Below are 17427 nucleotides of genomic sequence, written 5' to 3'. Positions count from 1 at the left end.
TTTGGGATGCTCTGACATCTACACAACTTTTTCCATTCCAAGACTTAAAACCAGGCATTTATCTAGGTATGTCTAACCTCAGATTTTGTCCGGCAAATCTAAAATCTAATAAATCAAGTGTTAAGTATAATTACCATAGTTATTTTTATATATATGTCCTTGATACAATCACATTTTGTTTTATAGTTTGGAGCCTGGACATCTTGGGTTTGCTGGGTTGGTCTTTCAATGTTTTCCATGTTGAAAGTGTGCAAATACCACCAACAGGAAAATATTCGTGTTTCAATGGCGCGAGAACGAGCGAGACTTGTTGGAGACAGACATTCACCACTGAGGGAGTAAGATTTTCACTTTTCCTTATTTTTAAGAATCTCTCATGATTTAGTTTTTTGAAAGAAAATTGTTAAAGGAATTTAGATGTGATAATATCCTCATACATTATTTTTTTCCCTGAGTAACATTACAGTGCTGTATATATTTTGGGATTTTGACAAAGTAAAAAGGAAAATACAAAAAGTTAAAGGAATATTGTGTGTATGGCTCCTATTGCTGATATGCTTATAACATTTGGTTAAAGGATTAGTTCTTGAATTACTCCATACTGTAATTTGGTGCAACTGCAATCTTAGTCTTTTTAGTGAATGAAAAGCATTATCATAATTGTGTGCTACAAAATATGGGATTTCGTCAGTTTCACAAGTCTGAGACTTTAACAGAGTTATTCTGGTTTTATCCTTTTCTTTAAAGATATGTAATAAAATAAGAATTTGGCAGTACTGTACAGTGCTATTCAAATGATATGGTTATAATTCCATTTATTTTACTTACAGATTGTAATTTACTGTTCTCTAATTTTGGAAGCAGCAATGTAAGTTCATTTAGTAAGGTAGTTGAAAGTTTTGCTTTGCTTGGTATGAACCCATGTTGATGGAAAATTAGATATTCTACTGAATAATTCTTTGGACTAAACCCTTCATTATGAGTTGCTTGTAAATAACATGAGTGCTACCTGAACATATATTGCTTGTACAAACGTAAGCTTAAATGCCATGAATATTTACAATATTGAAGGATGTATGTGATGATGTCTGGTATTGTTATTGACCCGTAAACATTTGATCACTAATAATCTATCTGAACTGGAGTAATTCCTGTGATTACTCCCTCTGAAGCATGGTCCTCATATTGTATCTTACCTTATGTTGAATTGTATTTGCACTTGGGCAAAGATATTAGTAATGAAGAGCATTTGAAAGTTTGTAAATTTAGAAATATTTTAAGAAGCTTATGGATAGTTGTGACTTACAAAATGATTGCAAGTAATGACTGTCCTCAACTATTTTGCAAGATTTTTTTTTTAGGTTAAAACTACCAGCTTATTAATAGAAAACATGATAGGTATTAGGTTCACACTAAATCTATTATGACTAAAAGAGTAACTTTAAATTGTTTGTTAAAGAAAATTGTCTTTACAATACTTTAGCAAAAAAAAAAAAAAAAAAAAAAAAGTCGTCCAATTAAGGCTGATGATTTTGGAAAACTAGATAAGGCAACTGTTAATGGTGTTTTATAAATATGGCCATACATTTTATTACACTACAGTATATGCCATTTAGTATTAAATTCCTTCCATTCAATTATAATTTCCCTTCATCCCATTAAAGGTTGCAAGAATTCCAATCGGGGTTTTACTTTCGTGATAATTCAAGTGCCACTATAGATTGTGATCCCTTTAGTTTAACAAAAAAAACTTATTTTATGCTTGAGTGCAAACTTGCATTTTGCCTAGATTTTGTTGCCTAATGTCATTTGCCAAAATGAATGATTATTGAAAAGGAATCTTTGCTTAAATCATTTCTATATGATTACTGTATACATTTTGTGTTGTCATTCCAAGTCAGTTAAAGCTAGTAAAGGCAGCTTCAAGGAATTGATTTTATGATGTTTGGCTGAGTCTCAATATTATAAAATTATATTACTCAAACTTTTACAGAAGTTTCTTGGATCAATGAATAATTACTTTGTACTGTATTCCCTTGTGTACAATATAGTGCTGGTAAAAATGATTTAGCTCCTTTTACTGTTTGGACTTACGCTTGTTGTTTTTTTGCAATACATTTAAGTTTTGGTATAATTTTTGCATAATATACATTATGAATAGTTATAAAGGGAACTATTTTGTACCAAATGGCATTTCTTATGTAAAAGTTTTTAGTAACGATCCAAGTGAGCACAACCCATACACCCCATTGGCCTGTATCAATGGTTTCATTACCCCATATTTAAGATAGTATAGCAGTAAAACATGAGTTTCCCAGGAAAGCTATTACTGTATTAAAAAAAGCATACAGTATATAAATAAAGCTAATTTGAATATCTTGTAGTCACCATATTTGGTGTTGAGTCCAGGTGAAGTCTTCAGCAATTCCCTTTCCCCTCTATTTGTAGATGTGTTTCAGACATTCATGAAATTTTAATACATTTAGATACAGTCCCTCACTTTTTCTTAAAATTCACAATGCAATTGCTCAAAACTCACCAAAAGGTTTACAGAGCATTGAACCGGAAAGGACTCTACTTGTTGCATAAAGAGACCATCCTTGCACGGTATCCTCACTATGATTTCCTTGAAAGTGACATATGCCTTACTCAACACTGCTTAAGTAGTGAGAGTATTCAAGTAAACAATATTTTGGAGTCTCATATCAGCACAAGTCCTTTGCCTCTGTTGAGGTACCTCATTTGAGTAAATAGTGTTGTGAGCTTGTTTTGCTAAAGTGTATGATCTGATAAGTTTACAACAAATTTTTTATTGTTTTGGAAATATTTTCTAGAAATTAATTTTATGGAGTAAATATTTATTAGGCCAAAAACTGCATACTAAATTATCTTATGCTCAGAATAGAGTGTATTTCTGATTTTGGAGGTTTCATGAACTTGGATTTTGTAAGTATTAAGTCTGAAATAGACATTTATGACAGCTCTGCTATTTTACATTAAAATTTAAAAAGTTTTTATGATGTTATATTCGGGCAAGATTTTTGTTTATAAAAAGGGGAAGCCCTTGTACACTGAGGATACTTAGCATTGTTTAAATTATTGTAACTTTAGAATATATATCCGTTGTTTAAATACATTTTCTTATGTATTATTGACAGCTAAAATTTCCTCTTAACTTTATTTCCTCACACCTTTTAGATATGCTCCACAACACACCTTTAAGTCAAGATTTAGAATAAATAAAGCCTTTTCCTTTCAGTATTCAATGTTTTATATCTTGTTTGGATTCAAATGCTTTTAGCGATAAGTATATCGAAAAAGCATGAGGAGATCAAAAAGCCTTTTCCTATTACACTCAGACTTTACTATTTGTGGGGGCTAGGTAACAGAGACATCAGCAAGTAGGACAAACTGTGAATAATTGCTTCAATCTTAATGACACTCCCAGGCTTTTGTGTCTTGAACATTTTGTATCTATGATTTGAGAGAGAAGATATATGTGATAGCATTCATACTGTATTTGTATAACACCAAATACGGGAAAGCATTTATAGTTATGTAACACCAAATAGAAAAGTCAAAAAGTCACTATTACTCAAGAAGTTGAAATTTCACTTATATGAGTGTCAGTCTCAACTTAATCTCCTCTTTTATATAACTTAAGTATACTGCGCTGTATTTATTTTACATAACTATGCTTTTTTGGCTTTTCAGTTAGTACATTTGCAATTACATTAGTGTAAATGTGCCTTAACTAAACAAAAAACATTAAAGCATTGAGTGATATAAGACCAAATTCAGCATACCACACTCGGTTATGTAATGGAGCAGAGTGAGTAAGGACTGATGCTGTTTAAAACTGAGTTTTTAAGCCCTTGTGTAATAGTATAACAAATTTTGCCTTTTCTGTACTGTATTTGGTATTATATAATTGTGAATAAATACCCTTAAATATTGATTTATGAAATTCCACAGCCTTCCTGGGAATGATCAAATTCACAAACATCAGATCCACGAACTGTGGAGCTGGGAGTGTATTACATCTTTCATTTCTCATCTTGATTCAAAGGCTTTTAGTGATAAGTATATCTAAATAGTAAGAGGAATTCAAGAAGTTCAGATTGTTGTGGTTTATTAGTAATACGTAAGTTCCAATTTAATCTTTGAGAGTATATTTAGGTCACATTTTCACCCTTAAATTTAGTATTTGCTTACATATTTCTATAGAATATATTTGAATTTGCACTTCAGTAGATATACAAGTACATAGAAATAATGTGCTTACGATAAAGACACATTTTAGTCAGTCCTTGATAGACAAATAAAAATTCTACATTCACACAGGTATATAATAGCTTTCATTACTAGTCATGATTGAAGTTAAGTAATTATTAGCATCAGGGCTACCCAATAGGTTTATTTTTTTGGTTGAGGCCCTTTTTGATGTGGTGGTCTTCGTATGCTTATGCTTCTAACATAATATATTCTTTGCTAGTGAATTACCCTAATTTCTTGTATATAATCTTCATTTGTTATGGTGCATGAGGGTGAAAGCTAGATTTAGTTATATTTATGTGCATTTAAGTTTGAGTTGTTGTGGTGGCTCACAAATATGGCAGTAACATTTTTGTGTCTACTTGTAGTTTATGCTGTAATTCTTCAACACTTACAGTAGTTATTTACTTTCTATTTTTCATGAAAACTTTCATTTAATATTACAATAGAATATTAATAACGAGCATAGATATTTTGAATTTTATTTGTACTGTATGATGTGGTAGAACCTGTTATTTTTCACGTAATCCAACGTGAACCTTTTAGTTTTATGTTTGGGAGATGTATCTGTAAATAACAATAGTTTGCTCTATTATCTTCTGACTATTTTCATATTGTCCTTTAAAAAATTATAGAAGGACCAAGGCCTTCCGTAAAATGATAAATCTATATACTGTATATACATGTCTGCTACACAATAATTTTATTAAGAGATAAACTGCAGAAAATTACTATAATATTGTATTGTATTGTAGCTGTAATGAAGCTATGAATACTTTTTAAATTTACAAAGACAATAAGAAATATTATAGATAAGCTATTTGAGTAAGTTTACCTCAGGAATTAGAGTGGGATTAGAAATAAATTAAAACTATCCCTTATATGAAAATAAACCATTCTAACTAATCTGATAAGAGTTAGAAATCTCATCTCGGTGATCTGGTTAGAATATTTTACTTCAATAGAAATTTATCTGAGTGCAGAGGACTACCATCTTACTGTATGTCAACACATTCTTTGTTCTGTATTTAGATAGACCTTATAGTACTGTACAAGAGATATGATTAACAAATTGTGTTTATTCTCTAATGATAATTATGATGACAATAATAAATTTCTGTCCAAAAATTTGTATCATAAGTCTACTTGCAAACCTGCCTAAAATGTTTCCATCCCTCTTGACGTCTACAGCTTTTTACTTGAATGTTTTTATTTCAGTTTTTCATGATACGCTTTTAGAAAGTCATCACTGTAGAGTTGCGGTCTTTGCCATCTTTCTCTTTCCAAGGGTGTCTCCAATATCTTTCTTCTGGACTTTTAAATATATCCAAATTGTTGCTCCAGATTTCACTCATTATGTATGCCAAGTCCATTGCACCATACCTTAAAAAGATTAGAAATTTGACTTGGTGATTTGATTTGACTATATTCAACTGATATTATAATTATTATTATTATTATTATTATTATCATCATCATCATCATCTAAATTACAAGTAATAATTAAACTTTCCTTATTAATAAAGTTTTAGAGGTAGTACCTCATACAGCCAGGGTTACAGAAATAGGTATGCCTATTTTAAATCACATTTATAATTGTTATACCCCATGTACGTATTAATATATGCTGTAAAATGTATATAACATGCACAATACATTAAAAAAGAGCTGGCATCATCATCATATTATCACTATGTTATTATTCTCATTGTTACTTTTACATGGATAGTTCTACTACAGTCTTCTCTGTAGAATTAAATATTTAATTGTTAAGCTATCCTAATGAATATCTTAATTTCCTCTTTATTTGTATTCCTTCACTTTGTTCAGAAAAAGATTTAAGCACAAGAAATTTTGTAACTATTGTATAGTATATGAATATGAAGTAAAAAAATAAATTTGTAATATTTACTGATGGTTTACTGTATATGTATTTTGGATGTGCATACAGGATAATGTGTTCTTGTCTATTTTGTTGCATGTACTGTATATATTTCATTAGATAAATTTAGCCTTCAGCAGTTCCTACCATGATAGGCTGCTGGAAGATTCTAGGCTCCCCAAATGTTGCAAAACTGTTGTACAGGTGCTTCAAAAATTTTAAACCTAACAATACTCCTCAATATGGGTAAACATTGGCATTTGAAGGTTCAAGAGCATCACTGCATATTTTGGGGGGTCATCAGTATTATCTTGAAACATTATAATTTCTCTTACCCAAAATTTGCAAAGGCTTCATTATTGGTTGCATATTGGCCAAATGCTTTAGTCATTTTGCTTTTACTCAGTAGGAATTCTATTAATTTTTAGATATCCAGTACTTTAAAGCAAAAGATTATCTCCATTAATAGCAGTTCACTCTCTAGTGACAAGAAATATATGGAAAAACCAAAATATTCTTCTATTATTTGTTTAAATTCTATTTCTTGTTTTTGATAAGCAAAGAATTTTTTTTTTTTTATAAATAGCTTATTGTCAATGATCATCTTTGGTAATATAAGTGTTTATATTCCTCAATTTTTATTGAAATATTAAACTAAAAACACTGTATATTATAAACCTATAAATTTTAAGGAAAAAAACAGACCTTTTTTTATATTTGATACATTGAATACTATTCCATACAGTTGCTCCCTGTGAGATTTTAATATACTGTGGTATTGTGCAACATGCATCTACTGCATTATTCTGTGTTGTACTCTATGGACAAAAGGTAGATATTTTATTCTCCTGTCATATAAAATGATCAGCCAGACATTTGTAAAATTGATGTACAGTACTGTATTAGAATAATGTAGTTTATTCCAACAAGCTGGGCTATCTTCATGGAGTTACTTATTTATAGATGAACCATGAATTAAAAGTTTATTTGGTTTTGGCACTACAGTACATATTCAATTAATGAGAGACAATCTTTTAACAAATATCAGTGAATTGTAATAGTACAGTACCATGTTTTGAATTGAGACATTATGTATTTGGTGGAAGGTTAAACATTGCAATATAATGTAAATTTGAAGATTAAAAACTGCAAAGGGCAGTGTAAAGATTAAATGTATTTATAGCTTGATTTTCAGTATTGTATTGAAAAACTATTTTTCAATATTTAACTTAGCCGGTGATTATATAAGCTGCAGCTCTGCTGCTCGACAGAAAACTCTACGTTAAAAATCCGCCAGCGATCGCTATGCAGGTAGGGGGTGTACTTCAACAGCGCCATCTGTCGTGCAGGTACTCAGTACTCAATGTAAACAAAGAACTCAATTTTCTCTCTGTCGTGCCACCGGCAAGACCCACTAATTCGCTGTTGTTAACTGGATTGGTTTTCACAACTATTTGGTGAAGTACACGTTTCTAGTTTTGAGCTTTCGCTTTGCAGGCTTTCTCTTCAATAAATCCTTGCATTTTTTTTTTGATATCGGATTATTTGTTGATGACTTTGGATAGTTTTTGAATTCCCCTTTGACCAATTCAAAATGGCTGACCTTTCTCAAGTCCCTAAATTCAGGAAGTGTAATGCTAGGGACTGTTCAAGGCGTCTTCCGAAGGCCTCTATCGATCCTCACACCGTTTGTTCCATTTGTAGGGATAAAACCTGTCAATTGGAAGATCGATGTGAGGAATGCGTTGGGCTTTCGGAATTCGATTTTATCGAATTCCAGAAATATACACGTAGGCTAGAGAGAGATAGAGTCAGGAGAAGTTCATCTCGCTCCGTTGAATTTTCCTCTCCTCATGCCCCACAACCTATTCCTTCCCCTGTAGTGGTTGCTCCTAATCCCCCTTCTGGCACTCAAGAACCTTCGATGGCAGATATGATGCGTGCCATCCAAGCTCTGGGTGAGAGAGTCGAGTCCTTGGCTAGTGACCGTAACCAGCTCATGGCGGACGTCAAGGAGCTGAAGTGTAAGAGTGCAGTGGGTAGTGATAAAGTGAGTGATAGTGTTGTGGATAGTGTTGAGCTTGAGGGTTCGTCTGTTCGTGCCTGTCGTCCTCCTAGTCCGGGACCTCTAGCAAGCTCCCAAGTCCAGGGGAGAAGCAATGTCGTACGACCAAAGGGTTCGAGAGGCTTTAATCAGCGAACAGACGTTCCCTCCGTGGTTTCGGGCGTATCTACCCAAGATCGCCCCACCCACACAGAGACGAGAGAGCCCATTTATTCCTCGTCTGCGGAAGAGGTTTCTCGTAAGAAACCATGGACCAAGGTCTCGCGACCTCTTAAGCGCAAGTCGGTCCCTTCCGCGCAAGTCCAACGGCCCAGTTGTAGCCACTGGGTCAGTTCGGACTCGCTGCAGTCTTCCGACGACTGCTCACCTCCTAAGAGAGGCAAAGCGGTACCGCCTCAGGCAGTCACACCGTCTGTCGCCGCACCTGCTCCTGTAGACCCTAAGTGGTCTTTGCTGCAGACCATGCAGTATCAGCTAACGTCACTGATGCAGGACTTTCGTGCGGAGAAGGTTGATGCTGCACCAACCTCTTGCCTACAACCAACCACGGTTGTGCGTCCTGTGGACGCTGAGGCGACCTTCTACCGCACTCCAGCTGAGAGAGTCCCGCCACCCATGCGTTCCAATGTACCCTGCCAGCCGCATGTTGACGTTCAGCGACGCACGGAACCTTCCGTTGACGTTCGCGAGGTACAACAACCGTCAAAGTTGTTTTGTTTTGACGCGGTGCGTCAACCTCCGCAACCCAGTGTGGTTGCCTCTGCTCGCCCACATCAGACTAGACAGTCTGGAGTAGACGCTATGCGTCCCCGCGCTGCTATGGTTGTTGCCAGTTCACAGACTGGGCAACAGTTCCATGACATTGCGTCCGGTTCAGTCACGCGTGCACCCATGCGACCGGACTCAGCTGACCAGCCGATTCCTACTCCTTTGCCGCTTCCTCCTCAATTCTCGGATGATGGACTCTCTGATGATGACGATGCGGCACACATTGATGAACCACATTCGGACCTTGACGAACCCAAGACCACGCAACCCTCTTTGGACTTTAGAAAAGTTCTTGCTCTGTTCAAAGAGATGTATCCGGACCAGTTTGTGTCTGTGGCTCCACGCTCTCCTCCGTCAGAGTTTGCTTTAGGTACGCAGTCTTCCTCGCCTGCCTTTACGAAACTCGTCCTCGCACGCTCGTCCAAGAGAGCTTTACGAGTTTTAGGAGATTGGATGCAGTCCAAAAAGAGTCTAGGGAAGACAGCCTTTACGTTTCCCCCTGCTAAACTCTCTTCCAGATCGAGCGTCTGGTATGCCACGGGAGAAGTTCTCGGCTTGGGAGTTCCTGCCTCTGCCCAGGGCGACTTCTCAAGTCTTGTAGACTCTCCCCGCAGGCTAGCCATGAGACGCTCTAAGATATGCTGGTCACCTTCGGACCTAGACCATCTGTTGAAAGGAGTGTTTAGAGCCTTCGAGGTCTTCAACTTTTTGGACTGGTGTCTGGGAGCTTTGAGCAGGAAGATCTCCCCTTCTGACAAGGAATCTTCCTTGCTCATAATGTCCTGCATGGACAAGGCCATACGTGACGGATCTAGTGAGCTTGCTGCTTCGTTCGTATCCGGGGTCCTCAAGAAACGTGAGAATCTTTGCTCTTTCCTGTCAGCTGGAGTGACACCGTGTCAAAGATCAGAACTTCTGTTTGCTCCTCTCTCAAAGTGCCTTTTTCCAGAGGAATTGATTAAGGAGATTGCTGCTTCTTTGATTCAGAAGGACACCCATGACCTGGTTGCGTCCTCCGCCCACAAAGCCACCCCTTTGCCTACCTTGTCAAGACCCAGGATGGACACTCCAGCGTCCAGATTTATTCCGCCCTTTCGTGGCAGAGCCTCCAGCAGAGGAGGTGCTCGTGCCGAAGGGAGACGTGGGAAGAAGAAAGGAACCAAGTCCTTTAAAGGCAGAGTCTGACTGCCACCTTCTTCAGACAGCAGTGGGAGCCAGACTCAAGAACTTCTGGCAGACCTGGGAGAAGAGAGGCGCAGATGCACAATCTGTGAAGTTGCTCAGAGAGGGGTACAAGATCCCGTTTGTACGAAAACCCCCTCTAGTAACGTATCCCATCGATCTCTCTCCCAGGTACAGAGAGGAAGACAAGAGACGAGCATTGAAGCAGGAGGTGTCTCTCTTGCTAGAAAAGGGAGCGGTAGTCAAAGTCCTGGACCATCAATCCCCGGGCTTCTACAACCGTCTCTTCTTAGTGGTAAAGAAGACAGGAGGGTGGAGGCCGGTGCTAGACGTCAGTGCGCTGAATGTCTTTGTCACAAAGCAGACGTTCGCCATGGAGACCACAAAGTCCGTTCTAGCAGCGGTCAGAAAGGAAGACTGGATGGTCTCTTTAGACCTAAGGGACGCATACTTTCACGTCCCCATCCACCCAGACTCCCAACCTTTTCTGAGATTCGTTTACGAAAAGGTTGTCTACCAGTTTCAAGCCCTGTGCTTTGGCCTAAGCACAGCTCCTCTTGTGTTTACGAGGCTGATGAGGAATATAGCCAAATTCCTTCATTTAGCGGACATCAGAGCCTCCCTCTATTTGGACGACTGGCTTCTAAGAGCTTCTTCCAGTCGTCGCTGTCTGAAGGATCTAAAGTGGACTCTAGATCTGACCAAGGAATTGGGTCTCCTCGTCAATATGGAAAAGTCTCAACTGGTCCCATCCCAAACTATTGTGTATTTAGAGATGGAGATTCACAGTCAAGCTTTTCGGGCTTTTCCGTCGGCCCCCAGAACAAGTCAAGCCCAGTTATGCATCCAGAACATGCTGAAGAGGGAACGATGTTCAGTCAGGCAGTGGATGAGTCTGATAGGGACACTATCATCCCTGGAACAGTTCGTTTCGTTAGGAAGACTACACCTCCGTCCCCTTCAATATCACCTAGCTGTTTACTGGAAAAAGGACAAGACGCTAGAAGCGGTCTCGATCCCCATTTCCGAGAAGATGAAGTCTTCCCTGACTTGGTGGAAGGACAGTATCAGCCTCAGAGAGGGTCTGCCCCTGGCTGTTCAGACTCCCAACCACGTTCTCTTCTCGGACGCATCGGACACGGGCTGGGGCGCGACATTAGACGGTCGGGAATGCTCTTGAACTTGAAACTCGAGTCAAAGAACGTTGCATATCAACTGCAAGGAGCTACTGGCAGTTCATCTGGCCTTGAAAAGCTTCAAGTCTCTCCTTCAAGGCAAAGTGGTGGAGGTGAACTCGGACAACACCACGGCTTTGGCGTACATCTCCAAGCAAAGGAAGGACCCACTCTATGACGTTGTACGAGATCGCAAGGGACCTCCTCACCTGGTCAAAAGATCTAAACATTTCTCTAGTAACGAGGTTCATCCAAGGCAACTTAAATGTCATGGCAGATTGCCTCAGTCGGAAGGGACAAATCATTCCAACAGAATGGACCCTACACAAGGATGTATGCAAGAGACTGTGGGCCACATGGGGCCAGCCTACCATAGATCTCTTCGCAACCTCGATGACCAAGAGGCTACCAATATATTGCTCACCAATCCCGGACCCAGCAGCAGTTCATATAGATGCCTTTCTACTGGATTGGTCACATCTAGACCTATATGCATTCCCCCCGTTCAAGATTGTCAACAAGGTACTGCAGAAGTTTGCATCTCACGAAGGGACAAGGTTGACGTTAGTTGCTCCCCTCTGGCCCGCGAGAGAATGGTTCACCGAGGTACTTCGATGGCTAGTGGACGTTCCCAGAACTCTTCCTCTAAGGGTGGACCTTCTACGTCAGCCACACGTAAAGAAGGTACACCAAGGCCTCCACGCTCTTCGTCTGACTGCCTTCAGACTATCGAAAGACTCTCGAGAGCTAGAGGCTTTTCGAAGGAGGCAGCCAGGGCGATTGCTAGAGCAAGGAGGACATCCACTCTTAGAGTCTACCAGTCGAAGTGGGAAGTCTTCCGAAACTGGTGCAAGTCAGTATCCGTATCCTCGACCAGTACCTCTGTAACTCAAATAGCTGACTTCCTTTTATACCTGAGGAAAGAAAGATCTCTTTCAGCTCCCACTATCAAGGGTTACAGAAGCATGTTGGCATCAGTCTTCCGTCACAGAGGCTTAGATCTTTCCACAACAAAGATCTACAGGACCTCCTTAAGTCTTTTGAGACCACGAAGGAGCGTCGTTTGGCTACACCTGGTTGGAATTTAGACGTGGTACTAAGATTCCTTATGTCAGAAAGGTTCGAGCCACTACAATCAGCCTCCTTTAAAGATCTCACTTTAAAGACTCTCTTCCTGGTTTGCTTAGCCACAGCTAAAAGAGTCAGTGAGATTCACGCCTTCAGCAGGAACATCGGATTTTCATCTGAAACGGCTACATGTTCTTTACAGCTTGGTTTTCTAGCCAAAAACGAGCTACCTTCTCGTCCTTGGCCGAAATCGTTCGATATTCCAAGCCTATCAAATATGGTTGGAAATGAACTAGAAAGAGTCTTATGCCCTGTTAGAGCTCTTAAGTTCTATTTAAGACGAACTAAACCTTTACGAGGACAGTCAGAAGCTTTATGGTGTTCTGTTAAGAAACCATCTTTGCCTATGTCAAAGAATGCCTTATCTTATTTTATCAGACTGTTAATACGAGAAGCTCATTCCCATCTGAGTGAGGAAGACCAAGCTTTGCTGAAGGTAAGGACACATGAAGTTAGAGCTGTCGCAACTTCAGTGGCCTTTAAACAAAATAGATCTCTGCGAAGTATAATGGACGCAACCTATTGGAGAAGCAAGTCAGTGTTCGCGTCTTTTTATCTTAAAGATGTCCAGTCTCTTTACGAGAACTGCTACACCCTGGGACCATTCGTAGCAGCGAGTGCAGTAGTGGGTGAGGGCTCAACCACTACATTCCCCTAATTCCATAACCTTTTTTTTAATCTTTCTCTTGAAATGTTTTTATTGTTGTTTTTGGGTTGTCCGGAAGGCTAAGAAGCCTTTCGCATCCTGGTTGATTTGGCGGGTGGTCAAATTCTTTTCTTGAGAAGCGCCTAGATTAGAGGTTTTGATGAGGTCCTGTAGTATGGGTTGCAACCCTTGATACTTCAGCTCCTAGGGGTCGCTCAGCATCCTAAGAGGATCGCGAGGCTCCGTAAGGAAGACGTACTTAAAAAGGCAGAGTAATTGTTCAAGTCGACTTCCTTACCAGGTACTTATTTATTTTATGTTTGTTATTTTGATAACTGCTAAAATGAAATAAAAAATCCTTAGCTCATAATAATGTAAACATTTATTGCTGGTCTCTACCCACCCCCCTGTGTGTGAATCAGCTTATATAATCACCGGCTAAGTTAAATATTGAAAAATTTTATTTTTATAATAAAATAAATTTTTGAATATACTTACCCGGTGATTATATATTAAAGGACCCTCCCTTCCTCCCCAATAGAGACGCAGTGGACCGAGGAGAAAATTGAGTTCTTTGTTTACATTGAGTACTGAGTACCTGCACGACAGATGGCGCTGTTGAAGTACACCCCCTACCTGCATAGCGATCGCTGGCGGATTTTTAACGTAGAGTTTTCTGTCGAGCAGCAGAGCTGCAGCTTATATAATCACCGGGTAAGTATATTCAAAAATTTATTTTATTATAAAAATAACATATTTCTATAAACCTCCCCTGATGTTCATATTGCTTCTTCTGTAAAAGATTGGTTTATCAACATTTACCATTGAAGTTTTAAAATTTCTCATCTTTCCTTTCAATAGACACATTCCTCTAGTAAAGTAAAGTCACTGTAGCAGTTAATGGCAAGAAGCAAAGTAGCGATGCTCCAGGGGCTCTTAATTATTTCAGTCTCTTTGTCGCATTGGTTGAACAGCCCCCATTCTCCAGGCTCCAGATTGTGGTATGTTTTAGTTTGTTTTAAGATCTTCCTCTGGATCTGTTAAATATTACTGCACGAGGATAGTGCTGCAATTTAAGCAACCGTTTCATGGATAAATATTTTTAAAGTTCAAAGCATAAAGGAAACTTTTGTTTAGTTCAGGGGAAAATCCAGAGAAGACTAGCTAGTTGTTTGTACTAGGAATGATGACATTAATGACATGCCAACACCATTTTTTGATACAACATGTAAGCAATCAAGTTTTAATAGTGATGAGCTTCAAAAACTCTTATCTTATTAGCTTCCTTTGTTAAATCTCTGAATGCCAGTAAATTTTAGAAGCTGTAATTTTCATCTTCCCTGGCTTGTCGTAACCTTAATCGCACTTCTCTAGTTGGGTCTAGTGGTATTAGTGTTCTATTCAGTCGCTCTTTTAGACAACTAGATTGTGACGCAGAAGATAAAGTTTGTAGTCTGGATCCTAATACTATATCCCTCCACTTGTTAAAGTAAGCTCTCCTAAGCAACATCGTATTTAATAATTCTGTGTTGCCATGCCCCAAATAGTACGAGTATATGGTGGATAAATACGCTTGTATTATTTTGATTTTTACTATTAGAATACCATATCTAATGGGACTGATAGAACTAGATAGATAACAAGTGCTGCCTTTAGTAATGAAACTTTTTTTCTTTTATATAAGTGAGACAAAATAAAGCGATGGTGATTAAAACATGAACTACAGTAGAAGTAATACAGTAGAAATGTAATGTACTTTAATGATACAGAGACACTCACATTATTTCTAGAGGAATTATTTATAAGGGAGAGAGAGGAAGGGGCAGAGGAATAGACTGCGCATCTATGTCATGGCATCTTGTACTAACCATTAAACAATTCATGGAATAAGCAATTTTCCTTTATAATTATCACACACTGCACATCTATGTAATGAGGTCTCATACTAACTATTGTACTGTTCAGAGGAAATGAATTTTCCCTTTATAATGATCTCACTATGTATTATTTGAGTGCAAAATGTATTGTTATTTTTTTTATTTTTTTTTTTTTTTTTTTTATTGATTGTACTATTCTGGGCCTGGTTGTAATTATTTACCTAATATTGTTCTAGATTTCAATGCTAATGAATGAAAATCTTTACATGCAGAGCTTGCAAGTACTGTAGGTTTACTAAATTAATGCTGTTTGTGGATAATAAATTAGGAAGTGTTTTTGACACTTTCCTTTGCAGATTGTGTAATATGGATTATTTCTAGTGTTATAAAAGTGAAATTTTCACACCTTCAGGATTTGAATTTGGATTATCTGACCTGTTTTGTTAATATTGTTTCAGAGGGAGCTTTCAAGTCCCAGCTTACAAATATTTTAAGAAAGACAAACAGGAGTCCCTTTCACTATATCAAACTGTATTTTGAAATGGTTTGTTACCATTAACTTAGACCAATTGAGTCTAGAATTATAATATTTTATTATATTTTAATTATGAATGACCTATTTCTTTCCTTCACTGGAGTCCAACCTCCCTCAGAGTTTGGGAGTCGGCAATATGAACATCAGGGGAGGTTCATAGAAATAAACAGAATTTTGATATCATTTGGTATTTCTATACTTGATGTTCACATACCTGCCAACCTTCCTACCCACTGACTTGTGATGTTGAAAGGATAGGAAATAGTTTTGACTTTGAGACTGGAATAATAGTCTCAGGAGCATCACTGCATCGCTTCATGCCATTGATCGCCAGTGTGTCTCATTACTTTGCTAGACGCATATGTCTATTGAAAGGAAAGAAGATTGGAAATTTTTTCAATTATACAAGTAAATGTCGATAAACCGACCTTAAAGAGAAGAAGCAGTATTAGTATCAGGTGAGCAGTGTATATAAAAAAAAAAATTACAATTAAAATTACATTTTTGCCTACAGTCATCTCAACTTGAGTTGCTGCTTAATCTGGGGTGGTGTGGTGTTTGCAGCACCCATCATTTTTTAGTTGTCGTTTTGACCATGTAACTGTTTCATAAATCAATGTTATACAGTTTTCCTTTGGCTAATTATTGTATTTAAATTTATTTATATGCAGTATGACTAGTTTTTTGCCTCTAGAGAAAATACTTTCAAAAATGTTTTCCTCCTGAATGATGCATGAAATTGTAACATACAGTACCAATTTATATTACCATACTCTACATATAGGAATTGCACTCCCATGTTCGAGTATCTGAGTACCGTATCATGTAGCAGAACATGTACAAGGGAAAGTTACACCCTTTTTGATATACAAAATGGATTGAAATATGCCTCTGGTATGGAAATTTCTTGAATATTTCCATATCAAGAATGCCATTTTGATGACCCAGCATGACTTTTGTTACTATAACAGATATGTCTTCAATCTGACTTTCAAGATAATTCAAAATACTTTACATATTCCCTAAATTCTGTAATCAACATGAAATTACTGTAGAATTTAAGTCCAAGAATATTTTTTTTCATGAATCAAATACAATTTCCATAAATTATATAAAGTTACTACAGATGAAGTGTGTACTGTATTGGATGGTTGCTCATTCTTATTGCACATTAATGGTAAAAAGAAGCAGATAAAGTGGCTAAATCTGGAGATACTGTGAGTAGATTGGATGCAAAGTCTCATAAATGATTGTGATTTGCTGAAGCATTATTCAATTAATAGTTGGCAGTATTTGAGACTGCATGAAATGAATTGAAAAAAAATTACAATAATCCCATTTATACACGCTTTATGCATGTCTCAGTCCCTAGTGGAATATCAAAGGGAATTCAAAGTTGTATTATTCTTTCTGGAAAGTGACCATGTCCATTCTTGGTTACTTCATAGCCAACCGTCATGGCTCAATTTCCATTTGTAGACCATACAATGCATGTCACTATTAATCATATCGTACGTGAATTCCCAAGTTTCATTTGACAACAAATGACAAGTATTGGAACATCTCTCGTAAAGAAATTTTAAAAGTTTTATTTCCAACTTACCCAATTACTTGAAGGTTTTTTCTGAATAGGTGGTGTACCGGTATATGGAAGTCAGTTTTTTCCATCTTAAAAGAACAAACTCTTCAGTCCAGCACTGTCAAGGTTGAGATATTTAACTTATTGCTCTGATTAAGCAACTATTTGAACTATTAAAAGTATCATTTTAAGAAATTTCTCTGTGTGCACTGTGAGCATATCCTGTGAGTAGTTTGTTTATGGAAAAGTAAAGGTAATATAATGAAAGTAGCTTGTGTTATTTTGGTGGGTTTGCATTGTACAGTATATATACAG

At 37.5% G+C, this 17427-nt stretch overlaps 1 protein-coding gene across 1 annotated transcript in view; it reads left to right on the top strand.

The window, feature by feature from the left end:
- The window catches only part of LOC137658513 (transmembrane protein 179), a 60820-nt gene extending 53627 nt beyond the window's left edge, over window positions 1–7193 (top strand). Inside the window, exons 5-6 of the mRNA XM_068393286.1 lie at window positions 187–338; window positions 831–7193. Of these exons, the coding sequence (XP_068249387.1) occupies window positions 187–338; window positions 831–837 (159 nt within the window). The 3' untranslated portion in view covers window positions 838–7193. The remainder of the gene's footprint in view (window positions 1–186; window positions 339–830) is intronic.
- The last annotated feature ends 10234 nt before the right edge of the window (window positions 7194–17427 follow it).

This window comes from Palaemon carinicauda, chromosome 19 (genome assembly GCF_036898095.1).
Source record: "Palaemon carinicauda isolate YSFRI2023 chromosome 19, ASM3689809v2, whole genome shotgun sequence".
NCBI lineage: Eukaryota > Metazoa > Arthropoda > Malacostraca > Decapoda > Palaemonidae > Palaemon > Palaemon carinicauda.
Note: the sequence above shows the minus strand (reverse complement) of the source record. Positions and strands in the feature narration are given on the sequence as shown.